General features: G+C 41.9%; 1 protein-coding gene across 1 annotated transcript in view; it reads right to left on the reverse strand.

The window, feature by feature from the left end:
- Positions 1-847: 847 nt before the first annotated feature.
- LOC115508483 (RING1 and YY1 binding protein) overlaps positions 848-24,595 on the reverse strand; it is an 85,599-nt gene continuing 61,851 nt past the window's right edge. The window contains exons 3-5 of the mRNA XM_030307243.1: positions 5,459-5,635; positions 5,264-5,362; positions 848-4,830 (exon numbers count right to left, since the gene is read on the reverse strand). Coding sequence (XP_030163103.1) covers positions 4,578-4,830; positions 5,264-5,362; positions 5,459-5,635 — 529 coding nt within the window. The 3' untranslated portion in view covers positions 848-4,577. The remainder of the gene's footprint in view (positions 4,831-5,263; positions 5,363-5,458; positions 5,636-24,595) is intronic.

Below are 24,595 nucleotides of genomic sequence, written 5' to 3' on the forward strand. Positions count from 1 at the left end.
CAGGGCCACCAGCAGCGGGGACCCTCACGCAGGACTCCTCAGACACCAAAGAAAGCAGAGAGATAGGGGGTACAACCAATCGCCTGTCTATAGCCACAATAGCCACTGGGAAACAGGAGACGCCATCTGATCCCTGCCCTTACATCCTTCCAGATCCTTTCCGAGACTTCTGAGGAGCCAGACTTGGGTGACGACTCCATACCGGCAATTAAGGACCAAGGAGAACGCAGCTTTCTTAGTTTCCTTTCGTCAGGACGAACCCATTTTCCAGTTGGGGGTCCTGCACCATTTTACACCGTGTTCCTTTCAGTGCTAGTCCAAGTGCAAACTCAGGACAAAGAAGAGTAATCAGGGGTGCACCCTGAAGCGTTTCAAGTGGTTTTCGTATCCTCTGGAAGGGCACAGCGACCGCTGTGGCCACTCAGCAGTGGTCTCCCTAGCACGCGGCAAGCTTTGTGTGTGTGGCCTTCAGGTCTGACACTGCACTTCGTTTACATCGGAGTCACAATTTACCTAACTGCAGTTGGCCAGAAATGGGTTGTCTTCTGACAGTTTGCGGCGAGCCACTGAACTGACCGTTGTCAGCCACCATCTCTTTTTAAATCGCTATAACCGATCTCAAAGGATGAGCTTAGACACATTAAGATGGTTTTCTTCCCAAATCTGGACGTTCTTTTTGTTCAGTTAGGTTTGCTGTTGCAGCTTTGAGATATGCACACCTAAACCAACTTGCGCTCTTGGCCTCCTGTTCCCATTGGAAATAACCCGCGAGCTAAAAATCCAAGTACAAAATGGAACCATTTTCCTAAGGCTAAAATCTATACACGAGGAAATAAAGATTTCAGTGTAAATTTTACTATTTTATTTGTGAAAAAACTACAAGCAGAATTCATAAATAGACATTTCTATTTAAAGCAGGAAAATGATAAAGTGGCTTCTAATAACATAGTCGTGCACATGCCAGTAACAGGAATATATTAACATCTTTTATTTGCTAGACAAAGAGCAGTGTCCAATATAAATTTCCCCAAAACATTTAAGACCTGTGAATTTCTGACCAGTTCACAAAACCACCAACTGACACTTTAGCATGAAGAAAAAAACAAACCTAACAGACTGTCAGCTCTAAAGACGTTACAGAGCAGAAACTTCCAAAAGCGTTATACAAGCTGTCTTTCTGGGCAAATGAAAAATATAGCTCGTATAATACATTAACAAAAATTCACAAGATAAGATTATGTTTTGACATACTTAACAAGCATTCTCTATTTGTCTCCAACAAACAAAGCTAAGGAAATAATGTAACCATCTTTACACAGTAAATTAAGGTTACAAGTCATACACAAGAACAGAACTGCTTGCGCATTAAAAACTGTTCAGCTCCATTGTCATACTCTAAATGTTGGCTCTTAAACCATTTTCGGTTACATACAAGCAAAGGTTATTATATATTCAGCAATTAATAAATTTTCAATAATTTAAGATACGGTAGCTTAAAAAAGTAGACTGAGAATGGTCTTGATAAGGCAGGTGAGACATCTTAGTGGAACTAAACTCACAGAAGCTTCTGCCAATGTTTTTAAAGATCCAGATTGAAACTGAAAGGTTTGATCAGAATATTTTGTGGGTGTCAAGATGTCTTTCCCTTTTTTTTTTTTTTTAAACTGCATGACTCAAGCAGAGCACGCTGGGGAAGCTCTGTCGTGTGTGCGCACGCACGAGTGTGATAGAGCGTGTGGTATGAAAACAAATGGAAACTTGCAAGCGTAACACTGTGCTTTTGTTTGTTTTGTTTTTATAACCTGCTTACTGTGCCACTGAATACCAAGTATTTCTGGTCCTCTTTTAATATATATCTTTATAAACTACACTAGTGTTTTTATGCGCTGCCTACTAGTTGTAGGGCAAACTGCAAATGCAGAAGTTATAGGAATTCCATTTCCAGAATACATGCCTGAGGGATGTCTTCAATTTCGGAAATTAAAAGTGTAGAGTCCCCACCACTTCACTACCTCAACAGGATACACCACAGCAGCTGGAGGACTGGCCCAACGGCATGTGACTGTCGAGAAGTCCCAGTGTTAGCTGCAGTTTCTAGCAAAATGCCAATTTCACCTTACCTGTTTGAAAGCAACCCTCCCTGCCTTCACCCCTCCCAATCCTTTCCTCTATTCTTTATCACGGAGGCAAAACTGAAAAACCAAGACACTGGCGATGAATTAATTAGCAGCCTATGAGTAGCTGGTTCATCAGCTCTTTCCACTAATCTAGGGGTCCAATCACTTTACATGAAACGAATTTTGAGAAAGTACACAGTGTTTCTGAACAAAGTGCATACCAACACTTATTGGTTCAAAAAGCAGTGCAACCCACGAGTTTGGTGGCATTTAAATTTTCTTAAAAAGGTAATTAGAAAACGTAGCAATTCCTTACATCTCTGGAAAATAAATATGGCTGACTAATTTACCCTCCCTGAGACCCTTAATAAAAGGAATATTAAAACTTTAGAAGGAATGTCTTTGCAATATCCCACTAATATTAAAACGTGGATTTAAAATTCATAGTCAAATCACTATGGATTATATATTCTGATGCTTACAGAAAGCATCTGATTTCCTTTGGTTCATTAATAAATACTTTAAAAATGTATTTAAAAAGAGAACATAGCTTGCATCCCAGATACAAGCATCATTTTAAAAAGAGGGGAACAATTGTCCATGCATTTGAGAATAGGAGCACAGCAACAAATAGCACTGCTTTACAGCCTACACCTTTGAGGACGGAATTTAAATTACGGCACACCAGTGACTACCGAATAGTTTTAATGTAAATGTGAAAGGAACCTTTCCTCTTGGCTACTCAAATCAAGCTGTTAATTGTTTCTTTACTCGTTGCCTCCATAGACAGGTACTTCTGTTCTTAAGCAAACCAGGTTTTTCACCCCACAATGTGGCACTTCATCACAAATCTGCCCTCCCGTGAGTCCTTCAGTATGATCAAATAAAGGAAGGTGACACCAAGTTCCCATGTTTGAAATGACTCTGAAGCCTACAGACCGCGTGGATATGAACGTAAGAGTCAAACGCAAGAGACCCGAAATCCAAACAAAGCAAAACAACACATTTGAAAAACAAGGAGGGGGTGGAATCATGTTAGTGGTCTTTGTTTTTTGTTTTGTTTTTGCAAGACAGTGAAAAATGAGGGAACAGAAATGTTGAAAAAGACAAAGATCACACGCTCGCAGGAAGTCTGAACTTTCCCTGCAATTCTGGCTGCTAATGCTTAAACCATTCACCACGTTCCCACAGCAGGGAATCAAGAAATGTCTCTAAACACTGTAAATACTCCATGTCGGGACTGGATGTGCGTTTGAGAACGTTGGTTCAGTCAAAAACAAATAAGTTTTAAGAAGGAAGAAGAATTCTCATAAACTAAATTGGCAGGGTAAGGAAAAGGAGAGGACACAAGGCAAACCAACTTCAATTACAAAAACCATGACTGCAATGTCACGTGCAAAGTGGTAATAGGGAGTTGCTTCTTGTATGGACCAAAAATATAGGTTAGACAGTTTCAGTCCTGAAACTAAGAGATTTACCTCAGACATGAGTGGAGGTCTGGAAAATGGATGGAATTCGAGTTACAGAATACCATATTTTCATGAGTGCTTATGTAAGAACAGCAATGCTAACATGTAACCGGAACTTACACGAATACTTGGCATTCTGGAGCTAGTTTAGTTACTTTTGAATCGTCTTCAAAGCCCTCCCAACTAAACCATTTGTGATTTGTCAGTTATTCCATTGCAAATGCAGGCTATCTGGAGCAGTCTTGAAATCTGAGATCACATTGTGTAAAAAATATATATTTTTATATCGTCCAGTACTCTTTAGACAGATGAGAGTCAAGTTCCCACGTGGGTTGGAACATACTTCATGTAGGACTGATTTTAATTTAATTTCAGCACTTTCCTAGAAGGGACTGTCCCAGATCTGTAACTGTTCAATGTTGTATTCACTTCACAGTGTATCAAGCACCAGCGTTGCCATGGATTGGTTTCAAATAACCCTTTATATATAATTTTATATTTATATATATATAGTTATATCAAAACTGATAGTACATAGTATAACTGGAAGAAAGAACTAAACTTAAAAGGATATGCTGAAAGGATGGAGTCTGTGAACACAATAAATAAAAGTTCCCTCCCCCACCCAGCCCCCCACCGCCCCCCCCAACAAAACAAAAACAAAAAACCAGTTGTCATGTACATGGAAAATTGTGCACAGCAGATTTTTTTTTTTTTTTTATAAAAAGTAGATTCAGGAGCACATCCAATTATAAATGATTGTTAGGAAAATCATATAAAACAATGGAATACATAAAAGTGTCAAGAGTAATCGTCAGGGTGCGAAATTCCTTGGTGGCCAGATGCCCATGGCAAGCAGAAATCATCCTGGCAGCTTCACTAAGAGGCCGATGTCCACAGAAGATTCTCCAGGGGGTGCAAGCAGCATGGGCAGGTGGAGGATTTGAATTTCATACCCTGATTCATAGTTTTCACAATTCCATGTGCAATTTCAGAAAGATTCATCATTTACTGCTGACATGTCGCCCTTTGGCGTGGAGGAACGGGAGGAGCCCTTGTCTGTGCTCTCTGACCCCGAGCTGCTCTGGTTCTGCTGTTCTGACCCTGCACTGGAGGTCACTGTGGATGAGGAGGTCGAGGAGGAGCGAGTCTTTTCCTTAAAGTCTGTGATAATGACGGTGACGTTGCCCACAGTCACTGCCAACTGCTGTGCGGTGCTCCTGTCCACGTTTTTCAGCCGGGGCCTGAAAGCAACACCCCGGGGAACAGCCAATTAAATATAAGCTATGGATTCAAAGCAACTTCTCCATCAATATACACACGGACCTCACACCACCGTGGGTGGCAAGGGGTCTAAATCACCACCACACACACCAAGAGCTTCCAGCAAAGTCTGCTGATTAACTTTTAGCGACAGAAACCACCACGGGTTAAACCAAGCTTTTGGGCCAATGCAAAATTATCATCGGTTGATCTTTCTCCTGTTGTGGGCACAGTGATACAGAAGAAACCCACATATTTACACGTGTGTTTTCCGAGTGAACAGGCCCACACCTAGCTCCTGCCCCCACCCCTTCTTAGCTTGCAAGCTCACAGGCACAAAACCTGCCCCGGGTTCTGGACCGGGACAAAGTAAATCAGAGCAGCAATGCTGTGTTTCAATCTAGCTTCAAATACCTTGAGGTGTGATTCGTTTCACTGGTCTTTGTTGTAGCATTTGCAGACTGTATACTGTTTGCTTCACTAGGAGGATCTTTCAGAATATCGGACTTTGGTCTGGGGGGCGGGGCGGAAACAAAAAGAGGCATTTAAAACAGGGCTGGAGTTCACCGGCAAAATAACAGAACTGTGCAGAGTGGGCTGGGAACTTACTTTGTTTTCTTGTTGGTATTTTTCTTGGTAACACTAGGACTGATTTCCTTATCTTTCTCAGGTTTCTCTTTGTCTTGCTTCTCCACCTTCTCCTTCTTTTCCTTCTTCGGGGGCGGCGGGGTGGCGTACTGCTGCGCCACTTGCTGCGCCACCAGCTGAGAATTGATCCGAGGTTTTCTAAAACGTTTAAGGAAAGACACGTCACTATTTGCTTTGTATTATTTCTCTCACTTTTTTTTTGCTTTGGTCTTACAATCTCTCAAAGTATTTTATGACCGGTGTCTGGCAAGTGCAAACTACACTACTTGTTATTTCTCCGTTACTGCTCCTACGCAATAGGTAGAACCCTCTTCCTCTTTCAGATCCACCTCCTGCATGTCTGCCTTTAACGACACACACACATGTGCTCCCACAGACACATCCCTTTGCACAAAAAGTCTTTCGGGCCATAAAACATGACACTGTTTCTAAGAGTGCAGAGAGCACTTCTTCTTTTGAGCTGTCAAGATTATACTGACTGACAGCTTTCAAATACTCCTGCTGCAGAGGGTTAATCTCATTTTATTAAATGGACACTGGTAATCCCTTGAAAGGAGAATGAAATTAGAAGTGTGACATTCACTCCTCAATCTAATTATTCCAACTCGGTCTGCTCCCCTGCAGCTCTGTGATTGGCATGGACAACACATATAGAGCAATAAAAGGTAACTGTGGTTCATACTAGCTCCCAAGGGGAGTGAAAGACTGAAAGTCACTATAAAAAAACCTCAGACAAGTGATACATTCATTGTGCCATCAACCATTATGTCCGCGCCAATCTCCAACTGACACCGGCTCTTAACACTATTGTTTACAAAATCTAAGTGCTGCCAAACACTTTGCACAATGCAGGAGCATTCAGACCCAAATGGGAAAGGGAGACAGAAGAGCCTATGCGTTATTTCTATACAATATTAATTTTCAAACATTTCCCATCTAGATCTCCATTTATAATATAATAGATCGCCATTTGCAATATAGTAACTTCTCCAAGAACAAGCTAGGAAACAAACACCTCCAGGTGGGTCGTTAATAAGGTGAAATGACCAGCTGCCACAATGTAACCATCACCTTCAGACCCTACATCTCCCTCTCGGTCCCCAGGATGGAGAAGAGGGCTGGGGAAAAATAACCAGCCACACTAGTTCTAGCTCATCATTGGGAAGCCTGGGGGGGGGGGGGGGGGGAAACAAATGGGGGGGGGGGGAAGCTTCCTTCTTAAGTAATTCTGCCATTTTTGGGCAGGAAAACAGTTGCTAGATACCTGACATGCTGAACCCCTAATTCCTGGAGCTTCTGAGGGCTGGTGTGGCGTAGATGAGGAGGAAAGCAGCACAAGGAGGAGACAGTCAGCTCACTCCTGCGAGTTCCCCAAGGTGAGCCTGAGCGTGGAAGGCACTGGGTTTGCTCTGAGCGTTTCAGTACTTGTTCAGTGGTAGGGTGGCTTTACCAGAAAACGTACCAACAAAGGTATAATCTCAGAGCAAACTTCCTATCAGTCTCTAGCAACATAGGCCTTGGTCATGGGTGGTCACCACAAAACCCAGTCACAGGTACACCTCAGCCTGGACCACAATATTGTCAGTGGTAAGAGATGCAAACGCAGACGTGAAGTACCTCTAGAGAAAGGGAGGAAGGTACTTAACTCTAAGCCCCCAGAAGATCCCGTATGGAAGTAACTTTCTTTTTCCACAGGTTCTGAGAAAGGCAGCAGCAGCCATGCTAACACATTCTACTCCTTCAAAGAGCAAGCACGAATGTGTTCATACTTACAAAGAAGATCATCACCACCACAAACATTTCCCAAGCACTCACTGGGGATCCAAACAGATCAGCTGTCTAAAGGGATTACCAGTTTAATTCAGGTGAAACAAAATGCCACACACTAAACAATACTCTGGTATCAAAATAAGTCAGCCAGAGTTAATACTGTGAATAAACCATAAAAACTATGAAAAAACTACACCTTGAGAGAGAATTTCAATTAAGCCAGCACATTCATTTTATTCCAGAGAAGTCTGACGTGCAAGAACATGAAAGGACACCCGGACATCAGTCTAAGAGAACCTTCCACAGGGAAGGAATAAAAGGTTAACTGCCAGCCAAATCACCAGGCCCATCCAATCCGAGTTAGAGGTGCCTGTCTCATTCTAGAACAGTCTACAAAGTTCTGTCACTTACAACGCTGTACTGTGATTGCCAGTCAACTGTACACCCCTCAGTGGCAACCTCACATCTTAATCATTCTTGTCACCATGTCATTCAGCACGGTGACAGGTGCTCAATAAAGTTATCTACTGGATGAATAAAGAATAAACGAACATAGCAAAGACAAAGTAAAATGAGGATGAACAAGAGGGCCCAAGCTTCGATAACCAGAAGGAGGTCAATGCCGACCACCAGGAGAACAAGCCACATGGGATCAAGGGCTGCGAAGATGAACGGACGGTCAGCGCACTACTACAGAGATGGCCAATAGGAACCCTTCTGAGAACTGTGGTGCAAAAGTGAGCACGGCCCTGGCCATTGTGGAAAGGGGTAAGCAGGGTTTGAGACTGCTATAGGAAAAGAAGACTTATATCATGCTGTATGCTGAAACAGACCGGAGGCAGGCAAGAGAGGTTAATTCATGGGGTAAAGGAGAGACAGTACAATCAAGACAAGTCCTGGGAAAGGAATGGGGACACATTCTTCTGAAGCAGGAAAGGGATGCTAAGTAAATGGGGGTTATGGGCAAAATTCAGGAATAAGAAGTCAGAGAAGAGATTCAGAAACCAGGGACCTTAGAAGCAGTGCCCGGTTCAGTGAGTAGCAGGCACGAACATTAGCAGAAACGAGAGCTAATGATGAGCGGTGAGAAAAGGAAATTGCTTCTTTTGAGTACAGATGACATACCAGGTTACATTAGTTTCAGGTGATTCAACAACTCTATATGCTGTACTCACCCCAAGTGTAGCTACCATCAAAAAGAAAGCTACTTGTATCTCACGAATGGCCCTTAAGGGCATGAGTGGGGGGACCATAAGAAGCTGTGAGGCAGCCAGACATCACGCGTGAAGAGGACGGAGTACCCCGAAACGAGGCCGGCTTGCCAAGGCTCCAGGCAGACTGTGGACAACAGGTGAGGTGCCTGCGGTGTGTTTCTGTGCCAGATAAGCATTCCCTAAGACTTCAGCAAAATGCATGGTCTAAATTCTTCAGCACATGCAAACCATGATTCACTATCTACAGGAAAAAATCTATATATACCTAAGGTAAAAATCAGCTGTGATTCCTAATACACAGCACACATGCACAGCCATGTGATGGCTTGTACCTGCTCCTAAGAAAATGAATGTCTGACTAGAAGAGTGAATGCCGCTCTCCGCCAATGGTTAACCAAGCCACAAGCTCAGAAAACGACAAGGACCCAAGGCTATTTGTGATCTGATAATAAGCAAATAAGCAAGGAATAGGGGATGTCTGCTAAAGACATTTGTGTTGTTTCGAAGGTATTACTGTGTTTTATGTCACCCATTTCCAAAGTCACAACCTAACTCCTCAGTTGTTACCTGACCCCCTCCTCACAAAAAACCCTCCAAAACTGAGGAATATTTATTATTGAAATTACTATTGCCAAAAAAAAAAAAAAATTACTATCGCAGCTTTTTCAAACTCTCTCTCTCCAACAAGTCCCATAGAATTTCTAAGATCAGGGTACAGAGGATGTAGGAAATAAACCTAGCCAATTTTTAAAAGATTTGATTTTTAAGTAATCTCTACACCCAACATGGGGCTCAAACTCACAACCCCAAGACCAAGAGTCACATGTTCTCCTGAGACAGCCAGGTGCCCCAAACCTATCCAATTTTTACCAGCTGCACAGTACTTTTCTCAATCAAGTGCATACCAATACTTACTGGTTCAAAAAGGAAAGCCAACTTTTTTGCAAGGGGAAGGTTAAGAAGACCAGAAGGCCCACCAGTGTGTACCTGCCAAATAAAAGTGCCACCCCGTCAGCACTACTCGGGCAGCTCCTGCCATCTGTCCCCTCTGGTTCCTAGGCTTATGCTCTGACTGCATGTGGGACAATGGGGACGCCCCATCTCCATAAGAGCTGCACCCACCTCACTCCAGTGAGGCCACCCCAGCCTCTCTAGACTAGACACGGCGAAGTGCCTGGAGTAGCAGAGGCAGATCCATTTCCCAGCCATCACAAGACAGGCACAACGTGAAGCTAGATTTAGCACAACTCTAGGAAGAACTGACTGTCTCCAAATTACAAATTAAGAAGATTGAGGACCAGAAAGATAAACTTGTCTAAGGCTAACAATTAAGTGGCTGAGCTGGGATTTTTAACCCAAATCCATCTGGACTCTTGGTGGATTCCTATTTTGAAGGTAACCTCAAAAGAGTCTCTCTGCCTTAAATAGCCCAGACTTGTCTACGTGTGTGTGTGTGTGTGTGTGTGTGTGTGTGTGTGTGTGAGAGAGAGAGAGAGAGAGAGAGAGAGAGAGTGTGTGTGTGTGTGTGTGTGTGTGTGTGTGTGTGTGTGTGAGACTTGGGCCTGAGGTACTAGGGATGAAAACCTCAGGTCAATCCGTTGAGCTACACAACTCACTGACAATGCCAGGAGCCTCATTAGCCTCGTCATCCTCATTGTGGCAAGAGGACTACTTGGTTGTCCCTAAGGGAAGAGAAAAGGGCAGTGGAAACTACCAAGAATGCTTTCCACTGCCTGTGGAACATTCCCAGTAACAAGGGAACACCTATCATGATTATGTGATACTGCTGATCAGTGAGAAATCATTACTTCCCACAGATTTACATAGCTCACTGCATCTTCTAAGTGTCATACAACGCACAGTGTAGACAGCACATTTAGTGGGCAGAACTTTCAACATGTTGCAGAAAGTCAATCCTTCAGTATGCAACTGCAGAGTCTGGGTTCTTCAAAATTATCTGTTTTCCAACTATCAAACCTAAAATAAACTATTAATAGCCTTCAAAATACAGTGGGAAACATAGATCAAAACATATGGCTTAAGCTTTTGATGTCTAAGCCTTGAACTAAAGCCAATAAACTAACAACAACACGAAACAAAAACACTACTGGAGAAGTGTTATATAGTAAACAGGGGTTCTAGTTTCTTTAAAAAGAGTAAAGCTGACACTGAACAAGTTTTCTGTATCTTCCTCAAGACTTTTTTATAACCAAAAAAAAAAAAAAATTACCCTATGGGTTTATGGTTGCTGTCTCAGTAACATTTACAAATGAAAATCTGCTGTGAAATTTCAGTAAAAGACATCATCAGGAAAACATGTCTACTTATTTGCTTTTAAAACAGCTTAATATTTCAGGGGTGTCTGGGTGGCTCAGTGAGTTAAGCATCTGACTCTTTATTTCATTATCTGGCTGAGTGTGGTGCCTGCTTAAGATTCTCTCTCCCTCTTTCTGGGGCTCGCACTCTCTTAAAAACAAAAAACAAGAACCCAGCTAATATTTCAGAAAAGTCCATTCCATGAAAAGTGAAGCAAATCTTCATCTAGGGACAGCCTTAATTTTAGACAAGGAAAATTTTCAGAGTTTGAACATACATGAGTAAATGAACACAGTAAGAGCACAAAACAATCTTTCTGAATTGTTTCTGGTATGTGTACTCATGTCACTGGGGTAAGCACAGACAGACCTTTTTCTCTTTCTTTTTTTTAAAGGCAAACCATATTTTTAAGAGGTGTTTCTACCATATACCCTTTTCCTTGTTTGCCTGTATACTCAGGGGAACCTGAGATTTTTTTTTTTAATTTTTTTTTTCAACGTTTATTTATTTTTGGGACAGAGAGAGAGCATGAACGGGGGAGGGGCAGACAGAGAGGGAGACACAGAATCGGAAACAGGCTCCAGGCTCTGAGCCATCAGCCCAGAGCCTGACGCGGGGCTCGAACTCACGGACCGCGAGATCGTGACCTGGCTGAAGTCGGACGCTTAATCGACTGCGCCACCCAGGCGCCCCAAGGGGAACATGAGATTTTACCGCTCATTTCTCATAAACTTCTCTATATCTAAGCTACCTAACAAGCAACAACACAAACCACCGTCTTGTGGTTCAGGCAACAAAGAGCAAGAAGAATCTCTAACAAATTGTATCTTTCTCTTGATTATGTTCAGCTTTTCCTAAATTATCATTTGTGCATTTTGCCAACTTAGAGAATTCCATCTGGTGTTTCACTTTTCAATTAAAATACCCTAAAGGCTCTGGAATCAGACAATCAACTCATCCATTAAAAAAACAAAAAAAAAAAAAACAAAACAAAAAACAAAACAAAAAACAAAAAACAAAAACAAAAAAAAATGGTGCTTTACAAACTTGCCAAATCGTCTTCACTGAGCTTATACAGTCCTTGAGTTCTCTGGCCATTTACATCTCCCCAACCTTTTCCTTGCTTTGGTGATCTGCTAGGTGAAGAACTATTAACTTCTAGGATTTAACAGCTGTGAGAATGCTTTTCCATTTAGCTCACTTCTATCAGGACCCAAGATTCTTCATGAGAGACCACATGGCAATACAATTTTTTTTTTTTAACGTTTATTATTGAGACAGAGAGAGAGACAGCATGAGCAGGGGAGAGGCAGAGAGAGGAAGAGACACAGAATCTGAAGCAGGCTCCAGGCTCCAAGCTGTCAGCACAGAGCCCAACGCGGGGCTCGAACTCACAAACCGCAAGATCATGACCTGAGCCGAAGTCAGACACTCAACCAACTGAGCCACCCAGGCACCCGGACCACATGGCAATATAAAAGGAAACTTGACATGACCAATTTTCCTGTCCTTACATGCAAAAGGTCATCCTACACATATTGTTACACCAGCTAAGACAGATTCTATACCACCCATAGTGATTGAATTTTTGTATTGATGATGCCCCCCCCCCAAAAAAAACAACACACAGCAGCTGGGAACACAGCGCAGTCTGTATTTATGGCAAAGGCAATATACATGTTGGGTCAACAACACTGGCCACTACACACTAATGGCCCCTGGCTTTGATGCCTAGTACAGAAAAGAGGCCCTACAAGAACAACCTGTTTTCTTTTAAAAAAAAAAAAAAAATTTTTTTTTAACGTTTATTTATTTTTGAGACAGAGAGAGAGACAGAGCATGAACGGGGGAGGGTCAGAGAGAGGGAGACACAGAATCTGAAACAGGCTCTAGGCTGTCAGCACAGAGCCCGACGCGGGGCTCGAACTCACAGACCGTGAGATCATGACCTGAGCCGAAGCTGGCCACTCAACCGACTGAGCCACCCAGGCGCCCCAAGAACAACCTGTTTTCTATTCATTTTACCTACCGGCTCTTGAGCCATTGTATCTTTTTTTTTTTTTTTTAATACCAAAGATAACCCAAAGTAGAAATGCTGCAAACAGAACACAAGTTAGAATTCCAGCTTTGACACCAAGGATCACAAGCCTAATGAGTCGAAATCATTTGTTTTAGTTTAAACTAATTATCATATTCAGTTCATTCTAGCCCTTTCTGGATTCGTTCATAGGCTAGACTTGCGGCTCAGAAATGAAATTAATAGTAGTGTCACGGTGAGTACGGTTGATAAGTTGTCTCTTTGAGAGGCTCAGGGTAAGGGTAGCAGGAGTGCGATTTCTAGGTCAGTAGAAATGTAACAGCTACTAGGAAAAACTTTATGGAGAAGGGCAGGCGGGCAGACAGACCCTAGTGTGGGTCAAATCCGCATTCATATGGGCTTGCTTTTTCTGCGTAGATGTTTAGTTGGGGCAGGCAGAATGCAATTAGTATGAGTAGTGTAGATAATAACGTGTTGGTGAGTAAAGTTAATATTCCATTTATTATTCCTTTTCGGATTACACCGAATGTATAGAACAGATTTCAAGTTAACAGGCTACCTTTAGGGCTCTTCCCCCTCTGCGTGTACTTATATATATATATTTTTTAACAACTGTTGCCTCACTTTGTATCTTTAACAGTTCTAAAAGGTAAGTTAGAGACTAAGATTCTCAGTTTTTAAAAATGAGAGGATTAACAACTAGACCAGAGAAATGGAATCTCCAGACTATTCATGTGGTGATCTTTCAGCTACACCATGTGAGGCTAAGACTTTTTTTAAATGAAGGGTTTTAATCTCTTAAAAACCTCTGTACTTTTTCATATTTGTTCAAGTGTTATAGGACAGTATTATTATTAAGAATCACCAATGTGGGGCGCCTGGGTGGCGCAGTCGGTTAAGCGTCCGACTTCAGCCAGGTCACGATCTCGCGGTCCGTGAGTTCGAGCCCCGCGTCAGGCTCTGGGCTGATGGCTCAGAGCCTGGAGCCTGTTTCCGATTCTGTGTCTCCCTCTCTCTCTGCCCCTCCCCCGTTCATGCTCTGTCTCTCTCTGTCCCAAAAATAAACGTTGAAAAAAAAAAATTAAAAAAAAAAAAAAAAAAAAGAATCACCAATGTGATCAATTGGCCCAATGAAGAATAACGGATGAAGAAACACAGCAGATAATCTGGTTTAAAAGTAAAACCCCAGGGAATTCCTAGGTACGTGCTTTGTTTGCCACTATTTTATTTTATTTTATTTTTTTTAATGTTTATTCATTTTTTGAAAGACAGAGACAGAGCACAGGCAGGGATGGGGCGGGGACACAGAATGTGAAGCAGGCTCCAGGCTCTGAGCTGTCAGCACAGAGCCCGACATGGGGCTCAAACTCACGAACTGTGAGATCATGGCCTCAGCCGAAGTCGGATGCTCAACCGACTGAGCCACCCAGGTGCCCCAATGTTTGCCACTATTTTAAAGGACGGGTTATCTTAACAGACCACTGTGCAAATATTCGTTATGTTCAGCCATGGGAAGATGAAACCAGCTCCAACCTAATTCCTCTCTGATGCAGGACATACAAGACTTTGTTGTACCAGGTGTTAGTCCCAATGACCAAGGTACCCTTTCCGCTGGCTTGTTCAGGCCCATGTGAACACTCCTTAGACCTAGCTGGCTCTCCTCTGAAAGATGAGTACCCCTAGCTGTCCCCTGAGCTGCTCCTGACGCAACCTCCAGCCATGCTGCACCAGGGTGAAAAGAAACCTATGTGACCTTGTGACCTACACTGAAGCCAACCATCATAATAAGGATAATTTTAAAGTATCTTTTTCTAAAAAAATGTTTATTTATTTTTGACGGGCAGGGGGGCGGTGCCAGAGGATCCCAGGCAGGCTCTGTGTGACAGCAGAGAGCCCGATGCAGGGCTCCAACACACAAACCGTGTGATCATGACCTGAGCTGAAGTCAGACGCTCATCCAACTGAGCCCCCAGGTAATCCCTAATATGGATACTTTTAAAAGTCAACTATCACTTTACTTTGCTAGGATCATATACATGGTATGGCATTATTAACTTCTCCCTGCCTTGCAAATAGTATCTCTTCTTGCTGTTCTTTTTCTCCCACACCATTCTTTCCTCTCTCATGTAAATATCTGACTTCATGAAATCTCTCAAATCCTCTGGCTCATCCTTTAGAATGAAGCACTAAGTGACCCAGGGGGTCTCAGTTACTACCATTTTAGGTTACTCCTTCCCAACAGTACACATCCTTGAAACAGGGTAACCACTCTACTCTGTACCAGAAAACAAACTTTCTCTCAATTTCGACTCCAACTATCAAATTTTTTTTTAGAAAACAAACCATCCCCTTTGTCTGTCTTTCCTTCTGCCGTCTTCACAGCTGAGAAGGAGAGCATGGACTCTGGAGTTAGGATAACTTTATATAATAGGCTCTGCTACTGGAGAGCTCAGCAGTAGTAGTAACTCAAAAGGGAATGGGGCCCTATCTCATTTAATACAGCTGAAGCGAAGATTAAACGAGGTGAAGTTCACTTAGCTTGTCATAGGACATGCACACAGAATGTATAAATACTTAACAAAATAATTCCCCTTAGAAGTAATATATATACACTACTTTTCCAGCTGCAGATGTATCTACCACCCTTCCTCAGGTACTGGGAGGCAAATATAAAGGTTTACAAGTGAGACAAGTTGGTAAGCCCTGCCCTAGGAAAAGGATTCCAGAGACACATATCTTTCACAAAAGTTGGTGTCCCAAAGCTAATTATGCTGTCTAGCTTCAACACAGCAGCACTAAGCATCCTCATCAACATGGCTACCAATATATCTACATACTTCAGAGAGCACTTTGGCTGTAGATATTCCTTTTATTTATTTTATTTTTTTAATTTTTATGTTTATTTATTTTTGAGACAGAGAGAGACAGAGCATGAACAGGGGAGGGTCAGAGAGAGAGGGAGACACAGAATCGGAAACAGGCTCCAGGCACCGAGCTGTCAGCACAGAGCCCGACGCGGGGCTGGAACTCACGGACCGCGAGATCATGACCTGAGCCGAAGTCGGACGCTCAACCGACTGAGCCACCCAGGCGCCCCTGTAGATATTCCTTTTAAAAGAGAACGCCTTCAGGGGAAGCTACCAGGCTTCAACTGTGCAATATCTACAGTATTACCCAACTCTCACCAGACACAACTTGGTTAGGAACAGCTGACTCCAACAGAACGAACGAACGCAAGCATCATTCATAAGCAGCAGAATCAACAATGTTCTATTCCAGGTTAAAAATTGCCGTTTTGAAAATTCAAATGTCTCTTATGCCCTGAAACACATGACTTTACAAATAACCACCACTAAGTACAGGCACCAGAACTTTTTTTCTAGAACTCAGAAACATATTCAAGTAGGTAAGAGAGCAACAAATGGTTTAGAGTCTTGAAAGCAAGACCTGTATTTCATAAGCAAACCTGTGAGCAATGAGTATCTTAGCCCCATAGTTCTCAAAGCATGATCCAGAGATTCCTGGGGGTCCTCTAGAACTTTTTAAGGAGGATCTACCTATGAAGGCCAAAACTATTCCCGTAATAATTTTCCGTAACTTTTACTTCCACAATAATTCTAAGACATCACTTACCTATTCACTTTCCAAAGATTACATGACATGTAACATCACTGCTCTGACACCTAATGAAATGTATGTCTGTACAACTGACCCTTGAACAATACAAGTTTAAACCACACAGGTCTACTTATACAGAGATCTCCTGATACAGTACTGTAAATGTATTTTCTCTTCCTTATGATTTTAATAATGTTTTTTCTCTAGCTTACTTTATTGTAGGAATACAGTATGTAATATAAAATGTGTTAACTGTTTATGTTACAGAAAGAGAAGGTAATAGCAGGCTATTAGTAGGTCATTGCTTTCTGGGGGGAGTCAAAAGTTATATGCAGATTTGACTTCAGGGGTGTGTGGGGGGGGGAGGGACTGGCGCCTCTCACCTGCGTGTTATTCAAGGATCAACTGTATAGTTTTGTGTTCTAAACATTTCTCAGTTTTCATTTCTGATATGGAAAACATCTATAGATACAACCAACATGATGCGAAAGCTCCTCGGGATCCATAATAATTTTATCAACAATGCAAGAGATTCTCTGGCCAAAAAGCTTGAGAACTGCTATCCTAGGACCATGCCAAATTATTTTTTTCTGTGCCAGTCTGCTTCATTATAGGCAAAGAAAGAAGAGACTTTCTTTAGATGGCAACTTCTAAAATAACTCAAGCTTAAAATCTTCCTTAGCAAAACTTCAAAAAAGAAACATGAAAAGCAACATTACCTCCAACTGCAGGTTAAAAAAACAGTTTGAAAATAAAGAACAATTTTAAACTTACTAAACATCAGAACAACTTTCAAGAAGTGGGCTTAAAAGTATTTCAACCATAGACTATAAATCTGGCTTCCTTCCATTTCCTCTCCCCTGTGGTGCCTAAAATAACAATTTTATTGTGGTCATCCAAATATTTTAAGTAAATGTCCCATAATAAATATGCCCTTTAGATCTCCCACAGCTATCTTTCCAAAAGCAAGCCCACTGACAAAGAATGTACTAGTTGACTTTATATAAGGAAAAATGTTTCCTAAACTGTTTTTAAACTGGACCTTCTTTGAAGGTAGCTAACTGAATCTCTCCTTTTTTTAATGTTTATTTATTTTGAGAGAGAGAGAGAGAGAGGGAGGGAGGGAGGGAGGATCGCAAGCAGGCTCTGCACTGTCAGCACAGATCCTGATGGGGCTCAATCTCAAGAACTGAGATTGTGACCTGAGCCAAAATCAAGAGTCAGATGCTCAAGTCACTGAGCCCAGCAAGGGTTCCTAAGTGAATTTCTTTTTGATACCTCCATTCATTATTTTCAACATGAATTTTATTCTACAGCAAAAGACTTCAGTGTTCAGACTGAAAAGGTCTTTTGCTTGCTGAGGATTTGGTCTGAGTAAGTGTTTTAGGGAATACTACTCATACTGGAGGCAGCCTATCACCGGAGCCATTGGTCATGTGACTACAGGTGTGGTAGCAACACTCTTCTCTTCACCAGCCCCCTTTAGAGGAAAGCCCAAACAGGCATCTAATCCCTAATTTCTGGGCCAGCATCCTCTACCTCTCAAACTTCATTTGAATAAAGGGACAGAGACATGGCATGCCTTGTGCTGTCTCCTTTCCCAGTTTCACGTCTGGCATTCTGGCTTTTGTTTTGAAATTCACTAAACACGTTTTTCCTGGTGCCTACCATATGCCGAGGCAGGGTGCTGTGCACTTGGGATGTGCATGCATATATGCTCATTATCCAAGGAGTTGGTAAGACATGACATAACAGATACCAATGGCCGAGATCACTGGTGAGGGTCCTCTGTGTTTTATGGGGTGCTCCCTGACACACAAACCGGATCATAAGACTTAACAGGTGAGATGCCTAAGCTTTCCCCCTTCTTGCTTTCTGTACTTATTTTGGGACCTAACTCGGTGACTGTGAGTACTACCCTCTCTAAACTTCAGTTTCCTCACTGGCAAAGGAGATTAGAGGTAAGTGATCTCTACGGTTCCTTTAGCTGAGACACCTGTATTCAATATTTAATAAAGACAACTACATAGAGTATTTGTTCTCAAGGTAGAGGCAGGTTTTCAGTTTATGCTGTTAGTAACTCATTTAGCCTCTTATTTTAAAAAGGATTAAATATCATGGGGTACATTCTACAAACTATACTGTTGGTTTAGTGACTATGATATGACCCCTCTCTCCTGCTGCGAAAGACATACGAAATTACCTTATAAATCATGTCAATAATTTAGAAGGAATCACAGAAACTACAAATCTCTAAGCAAACCACATTTTCAGATGCAAATAAATCCAATGATGAACCAAGGTTTTCTCTCTCCAAGAAACACTTTACAACAGCAATCCAATCTACTCTGCAAATTACTTTATAGTTGTCAAAGATCCCATTTAAAATGCATTTAAACACTTCAAAATTACAGTTCATGTCACAAAACTGGGCACCTGCAAAGCACACAAAAGAATTAGTAAATCTTCAAAGGGGAAAAAAAAAAAGGTAATTAGATAACTCAAAGGAATCTGAGGTCTAACAAGTCCATTGCCTCCTTCAGGTCTTGGGTTTCCTTACCTGCAAAATTAAAGCATTGGGCTTCATTAACATCATCGTTTAGGATTCCTTCAAATCTAATCCTTGAAAAAACCAAACCAAAACGTACATACTAGACAGTAACCGTTCTAACAAACATGGCTAGAGCTAGTTCATGGTCAAATTATGTCATAATGGGTTTCCTACATCACTGGGTATCAAAACTTAAAGCCCGCCATCACTTGGCAAAGAGGTTCACCGCAGGGTTTTTCAGCCTCAGCACTGTTGATCTTTTGGACCTCCTAACTCTTTGCTATAGGGGCTGTACTTAAGCACAGAGGAATATTTAGCAGCATCCCCCCCCCCCACCTACCAGATGCCAGGGGCACCCCAATCCCCAAGTCATGACAGGCAGAAATTTCTCTAGACACTGCCAAATGTTCTCTAGGAGGCAAAATCACTCCCAGGTGAAAACCACTGTTATGTACAAGATTATCATACAGAGAAGCAAAATATCTACAAAGATGGGAAAGCAGCCCAGAATACAACAGTGCTTCTGTTAAAATGTTATCGAAAGATATCCACCAGAAACATCTGTAATGTGTTCATCATCCTAATTGTTGGAGGTTACCAGAGAGTGAGATTTAGGAAGAACAATCTGAAGAACTTTGAATATATTAACAGTGGTTTTTCAAATGAAGTCGTATGATCACTCTTCTCAAACATTTTGCGATACTTTTACTAAATAAAGTTCTATACCTCACAGCAACACAAGGATTTACCTGTAAGATATATCATTTACACTGACATTAAACAGAAGTCTTTGGTAATTTCATATAGAGCCAAGCATCACACATTTGGTCGGGAACATACCAGTCGCTGAGATCTAAGTAACAGTGTTTTAATGTGTAGCACGTAATCTAAGGGGGGAAAACCCAAGGTAAAATGTAAAGCAACTTCAGTATATTAATAACCACGAGACCGGTCTGACCAATCACCAAAGAGAAGGCAGAGGAAAGACTATTTGATGGTCTCTACACAATTTCAACTCTATTAAGATCATCTAGATTTCAGGCATTTCAGGTGAATCAGTTTTTATTTCCAGTAAGGGAAGGGAAATTTTAGGGTTATCTCATTTCAAACGGTTGAAAAGTTCGATGCGAATGAAGGCGAGAACTCTGAAACCACCAGTAGCTCTCAGCAAGAGAAACTAGCACTGGAGTTTGAGAACTCCTTCAACTCCATGAACAGGATTTTGTTTTGCTGGGACAGTGTGGCACAGGCTGGAGATCGGGATTCAGAGAGCAACTTAAACAGTATGGTAAATCTTTGAGTTAAATATTGGTCCTATTTGTTACACAGGGATGAAACATTTCTCAGAATCAGAAAATAATGAGAATTATTTGAAGAAGAATAGAAGTTTCAATAAAGACGAGAATATTTTGAGATACACTGTCAGCAGTCACGTATCACACCCCCAACAGGTCCGAGCATGCACCTTATCTTAGTGCCTAAGAAATCAGTGATGCAAGTATCAAAATCTATGTCAGATAAGGAAAACACATTTATTGGAAAATGTTGATAGCCACGCCTCCTAGAATGAATACTTTTAATTCTGAGGGACCGAAGGAAGTGTTTAGGACACTACATTAACCAACATCTCTATGAAGAAAGTGAATTCTGTGCACAGCCCCTACCCACCCTTGAGTACTTTTCTTCCCTTAAGCAAAATTCTCAGAACAACTTTCCTAGCAATTAAGCGTGATGAACTGAATGGGCGCTGCCTAATGCTTTCAGTGTCAAATCATGTGTTACTACTATGGTCAGAACACCTTCCCAGGAAGATATACTCTCTCCCCTTCCTCATTCTTAACATGCTACTGTGACCTCAGAACAGGGGCTGCTTACCTCCACTACTCATCCCTACAACCCCACTTCTGGATCTTCACTGTCTTCCTCCATTCTAGCTCAGGGCCTAAACACCTTCCTCCTCAATGTCCTACCTGCAACGTCCAGTCTTGCCCCTAGTTAATCCCACATGACGCTACTGAGACCAAGGGTCTGAAAAAGAAAGTGTAATTGGCGATTTCTCTGTTTAACATCTACCCCCGACCACGGTTTACAGAAGTAAATCTGAACTCCCGAACTTGATGTGAGGGGCTCCTCACAACTCGGTTCTGACGATCCTCTCCAGCTCACTCCGCCTCCACCACAGCCTGCTCCTGAGCTCTAGCTTAAGCCACACGGACTTGAGCCCATCTTTTTCAGAAGATACCTTTTATCTCTTGCTGTATTTGCTCACCATACTGATCCCTTAGCTTCTGAAATGTCCTTCCCCATAACTGATGTGCAAAACCCATACGTACCTAAGACCCAGCTCAAATGCTGCTTTTCCAAATTCTACTGGCTAATACCGGTTTGTGGCCAGATTTTCAGGGTTCCCTAGCACCCCTGGACCTACCTCTACCACTTAATACTCTGTATTATTATCACTCTGTCTCTCCTTACTAGATTATAAACATCTGAGGCCATACTGACACTTTACATTTTGTTTTACTTCCCAAACTTGCTTCAAAATAACTGACAAGAGCTCAGTTAATGTTGCCTGCAAGAACCCAGGTCCCCTGTACAATGTGGTGCAGACAGCAAGTGCTGTATCAGCATGTGACACAAGATTATATTATTATCATGCTGTACATAACAGTCTCTCTGGGACTCAGAACTGAGGGACTTTGTACAACTCCTCTTTCACACTGCCATTCCCCAGCAAAACACTAGGACACAGGAGGTTCTCAAAGAATATCAATACCTACCCCAGAGGCAGAACAACTCCCAGTTTAAAAGAGGGGAAGAAAGGAGCAAGAAAATGAATGGGGAATGCACTGCACCCTCTGAAGAGGCACTGTGTCACGTGTCCTGCACGCATCACCTCACAATCCTCACAACTTTCCCAAGTCACTGAAGGGACCAAAGCCTGAAGGTCCAACGGTAAAGGGAAGGCTAGAGCCGGTAGAGTCTAATCCAAGTTTATGCTCTTTCCACTAACCAACACTGCCTGCCCAGTGAACCTCGAGAAGGAAGAAAAGAAGTGAACTGAAGCCAGTGAAAACACAAGAGAAGACTATACCACAAGAGACACAGAGGCAGAGACAAAGAGACAGAGAGAGAGGGAGGGAGACGGAGATCGACTCCAAGAAAGAACAGCCAATATTGAAAGCTGCAGCAAATGAGGACACAAAAAACGAGATCTCTGAATCTGCTAATCAACGAAGTGCATTTGCAAAAGAAATGTTTCTCTTCTGTTCCTTCACTACATAACATAGTGCCCCTTCACCTTTCCTCTGACCTCAAATATCCCAACTATTTCAACATATCCAACCTACACTCCACAACTATATAGGTATGGAAAAAGCAGACTCTGACATTCTGTTGTACAATGCCTGGATTTTTAAATATCTAGAGCCCAGGATTTTTAAATATCTAGAGCCCAGGAATTGGTACAAAATTCTTAGGAAGTCTAAGGAATGCTCTTCATCTTTTCCGTTTCTTTAGCAAAGTAAAAAGATCTATGGGTACTAACAAATGACTTCTCAAAGCATTGCACAATTAGTAAGTCCGCTTACTTAACCTTACAGGAACCACACTATTTTCAAGAGTAAGCACTGTGGCATCAAGTGGGATCCTCATACTACCAGCAAGCTCTCCAATTACACAGCTTTATCTAAATCCCTGGCTTGTAAGAAGGGACATTCGGATACACAGAGATGGTGGTGTGGTGCATACCTGCAAGTACCCGCACCACTCTGGAACAACTTCTCAAGCTGGCACTCCACTCCACATCAAGTATCTGCATTTGGCATGAAAGTAAGCCAATCTGCATGCCTTGTAGTAAGTTTCCAACAGGGTAAGGATCCTACAGGTTCCAAAAATGACTCTTACGTGTCTTTGTTTGAAATGGGCTTTTTTTTTGTTCTTAAACCAAACTGCTACAACTGCACTTTGTTTGAAGGTTTGCTGAAAATTGGATTTGCTAACTGGCAAAGATAAAATAGAGATTTTTCAAATTCTTTGTTTTAGAAGTCTGAAAACACAAATGTTTTGTTTTTAACTAATTTTAGAGTTGCAAAAATGGTACTCAGCATATACCCCTCACGTGGCCTCTCCTGATGTTAACTTCTTATATAAACATAATTATCAAAACCTGAAAATTAACACTGGGGTACAATACTGTTAACTAAAATGGACACTTTCTTTTATTCTCACCACTCATCCCACCAATGTTCTTTTTCTCTTTCAGGATCCTGTCTAGGCTCATGCATTGCATTCTATTGTTAGTTCTCATCAGCTCCTCAGTCTCCAGGTCTCTGATGACCCTGAAACCTTTGAAGAGTACTGGTCATTATTATGTAACAATGTCCTTCAATTGGGGTTTGTCTGATGAGTTCTCGCCCATTTTCACAACACCAGGGCCAAGATGTGTATCCTCCTGTGTCTGTTTTCACACCTTATTTGTAATGTTAACCATAACCACTTGGCTAAGGAGGTGTCTGTCAGGTTTCTCAAAAGTTATTGTCTTTTAAATAAACATCTTGAGAGGTATCTTGAGACTATATATAAAAATATGTTGTTTCTCCTCAAACTTTCACCTATTAACGTCAGCATCCAAATGTGGACTGTGCAAAAATTACTATTTTGTTTTGGTTTTGCCCAATGGTGGCTTTCTGGGTGCCTCTTTCTTTCTGTATTTACTAACTGGGATTCTCCTGGAGGTAAGAACTGTCTTTTCTCTCCCAGTATGGATTCATGGATATTTACTTTATCCTACAGGTTAATATCCAGTATTACCATTATTTATTTTGTGTCTCCAATCACTTCAGCTTTGGCCATCAGGAGCTCTTTCTTCAGGTTCAGTTCTACAATCCCTCATCCTTTTCTGAGGCTTTAAAACTCTACAAAGTTTTAGGATCAACTGTTCCTAGGACTATTTCACATTCCTAAGCACTGTACCCAAAACCAGTTACAGCCCAGCTAGCAAGGAATAAAACACCCTAACTTACCAGTCATGTAAAGTGATAGATAAATCACTACATCCTGTCCCAATCAGCATTATATTCCAGACAGCACAACTATTAACAAAAACGGGTGATGCCTAAGCAAATGGGAGCTCTAGGTATCATTATGAGTACATTTCCTCCAAAGGTACTATTTTAATGCCTCTTCTAACAGAAAACTGCTGTATTCTAAAGACATCCTTGATCACCAAACAATTTGCGGCCAGAGGTAAAAATGCCAGAAAGAACAATGATGGATTCCAGTTAGGTAGAAAGTGTTCTCTAAAACACATTCAGGGAGGGGGACTGTGGGGGAGGGGGGACAGACTTCAAACTCTGAAAGAACCTGGAAATATTCTGACCAGGAATAGAAAAGAGCGCAAAAGCCAAAGCTGAGTGCATGCACCAAACAGCAAATAGCCTCTGGTGGGGGAAACAGAAGCCACCCCTGCCCACTTTGTGCGGCTCTGTCCATGGCCTTGGAAGAAATAACTAGCAGCACCTCCAAAAGGACTTCCCTTTGCTTTACAGGTGCATGCTTACCTGCCATCAAAGGAAAACCAAGGGAGGCAG

The sequence above is a fragment of the Lynx canadensis genome, chromosome A2, assembly GCF_007474595.2.
Source record: "Lynx canadensis isolate LIC74 chromosome A2, mLynCan4.pri.v2, whole genome shotgun sequence".
NCBI classification, from domain to species: Eukaryota; Metazoa; Chordata; class Mammalia; order Carnivora; family Felidae; genus Lynx; species Lynx canadensis.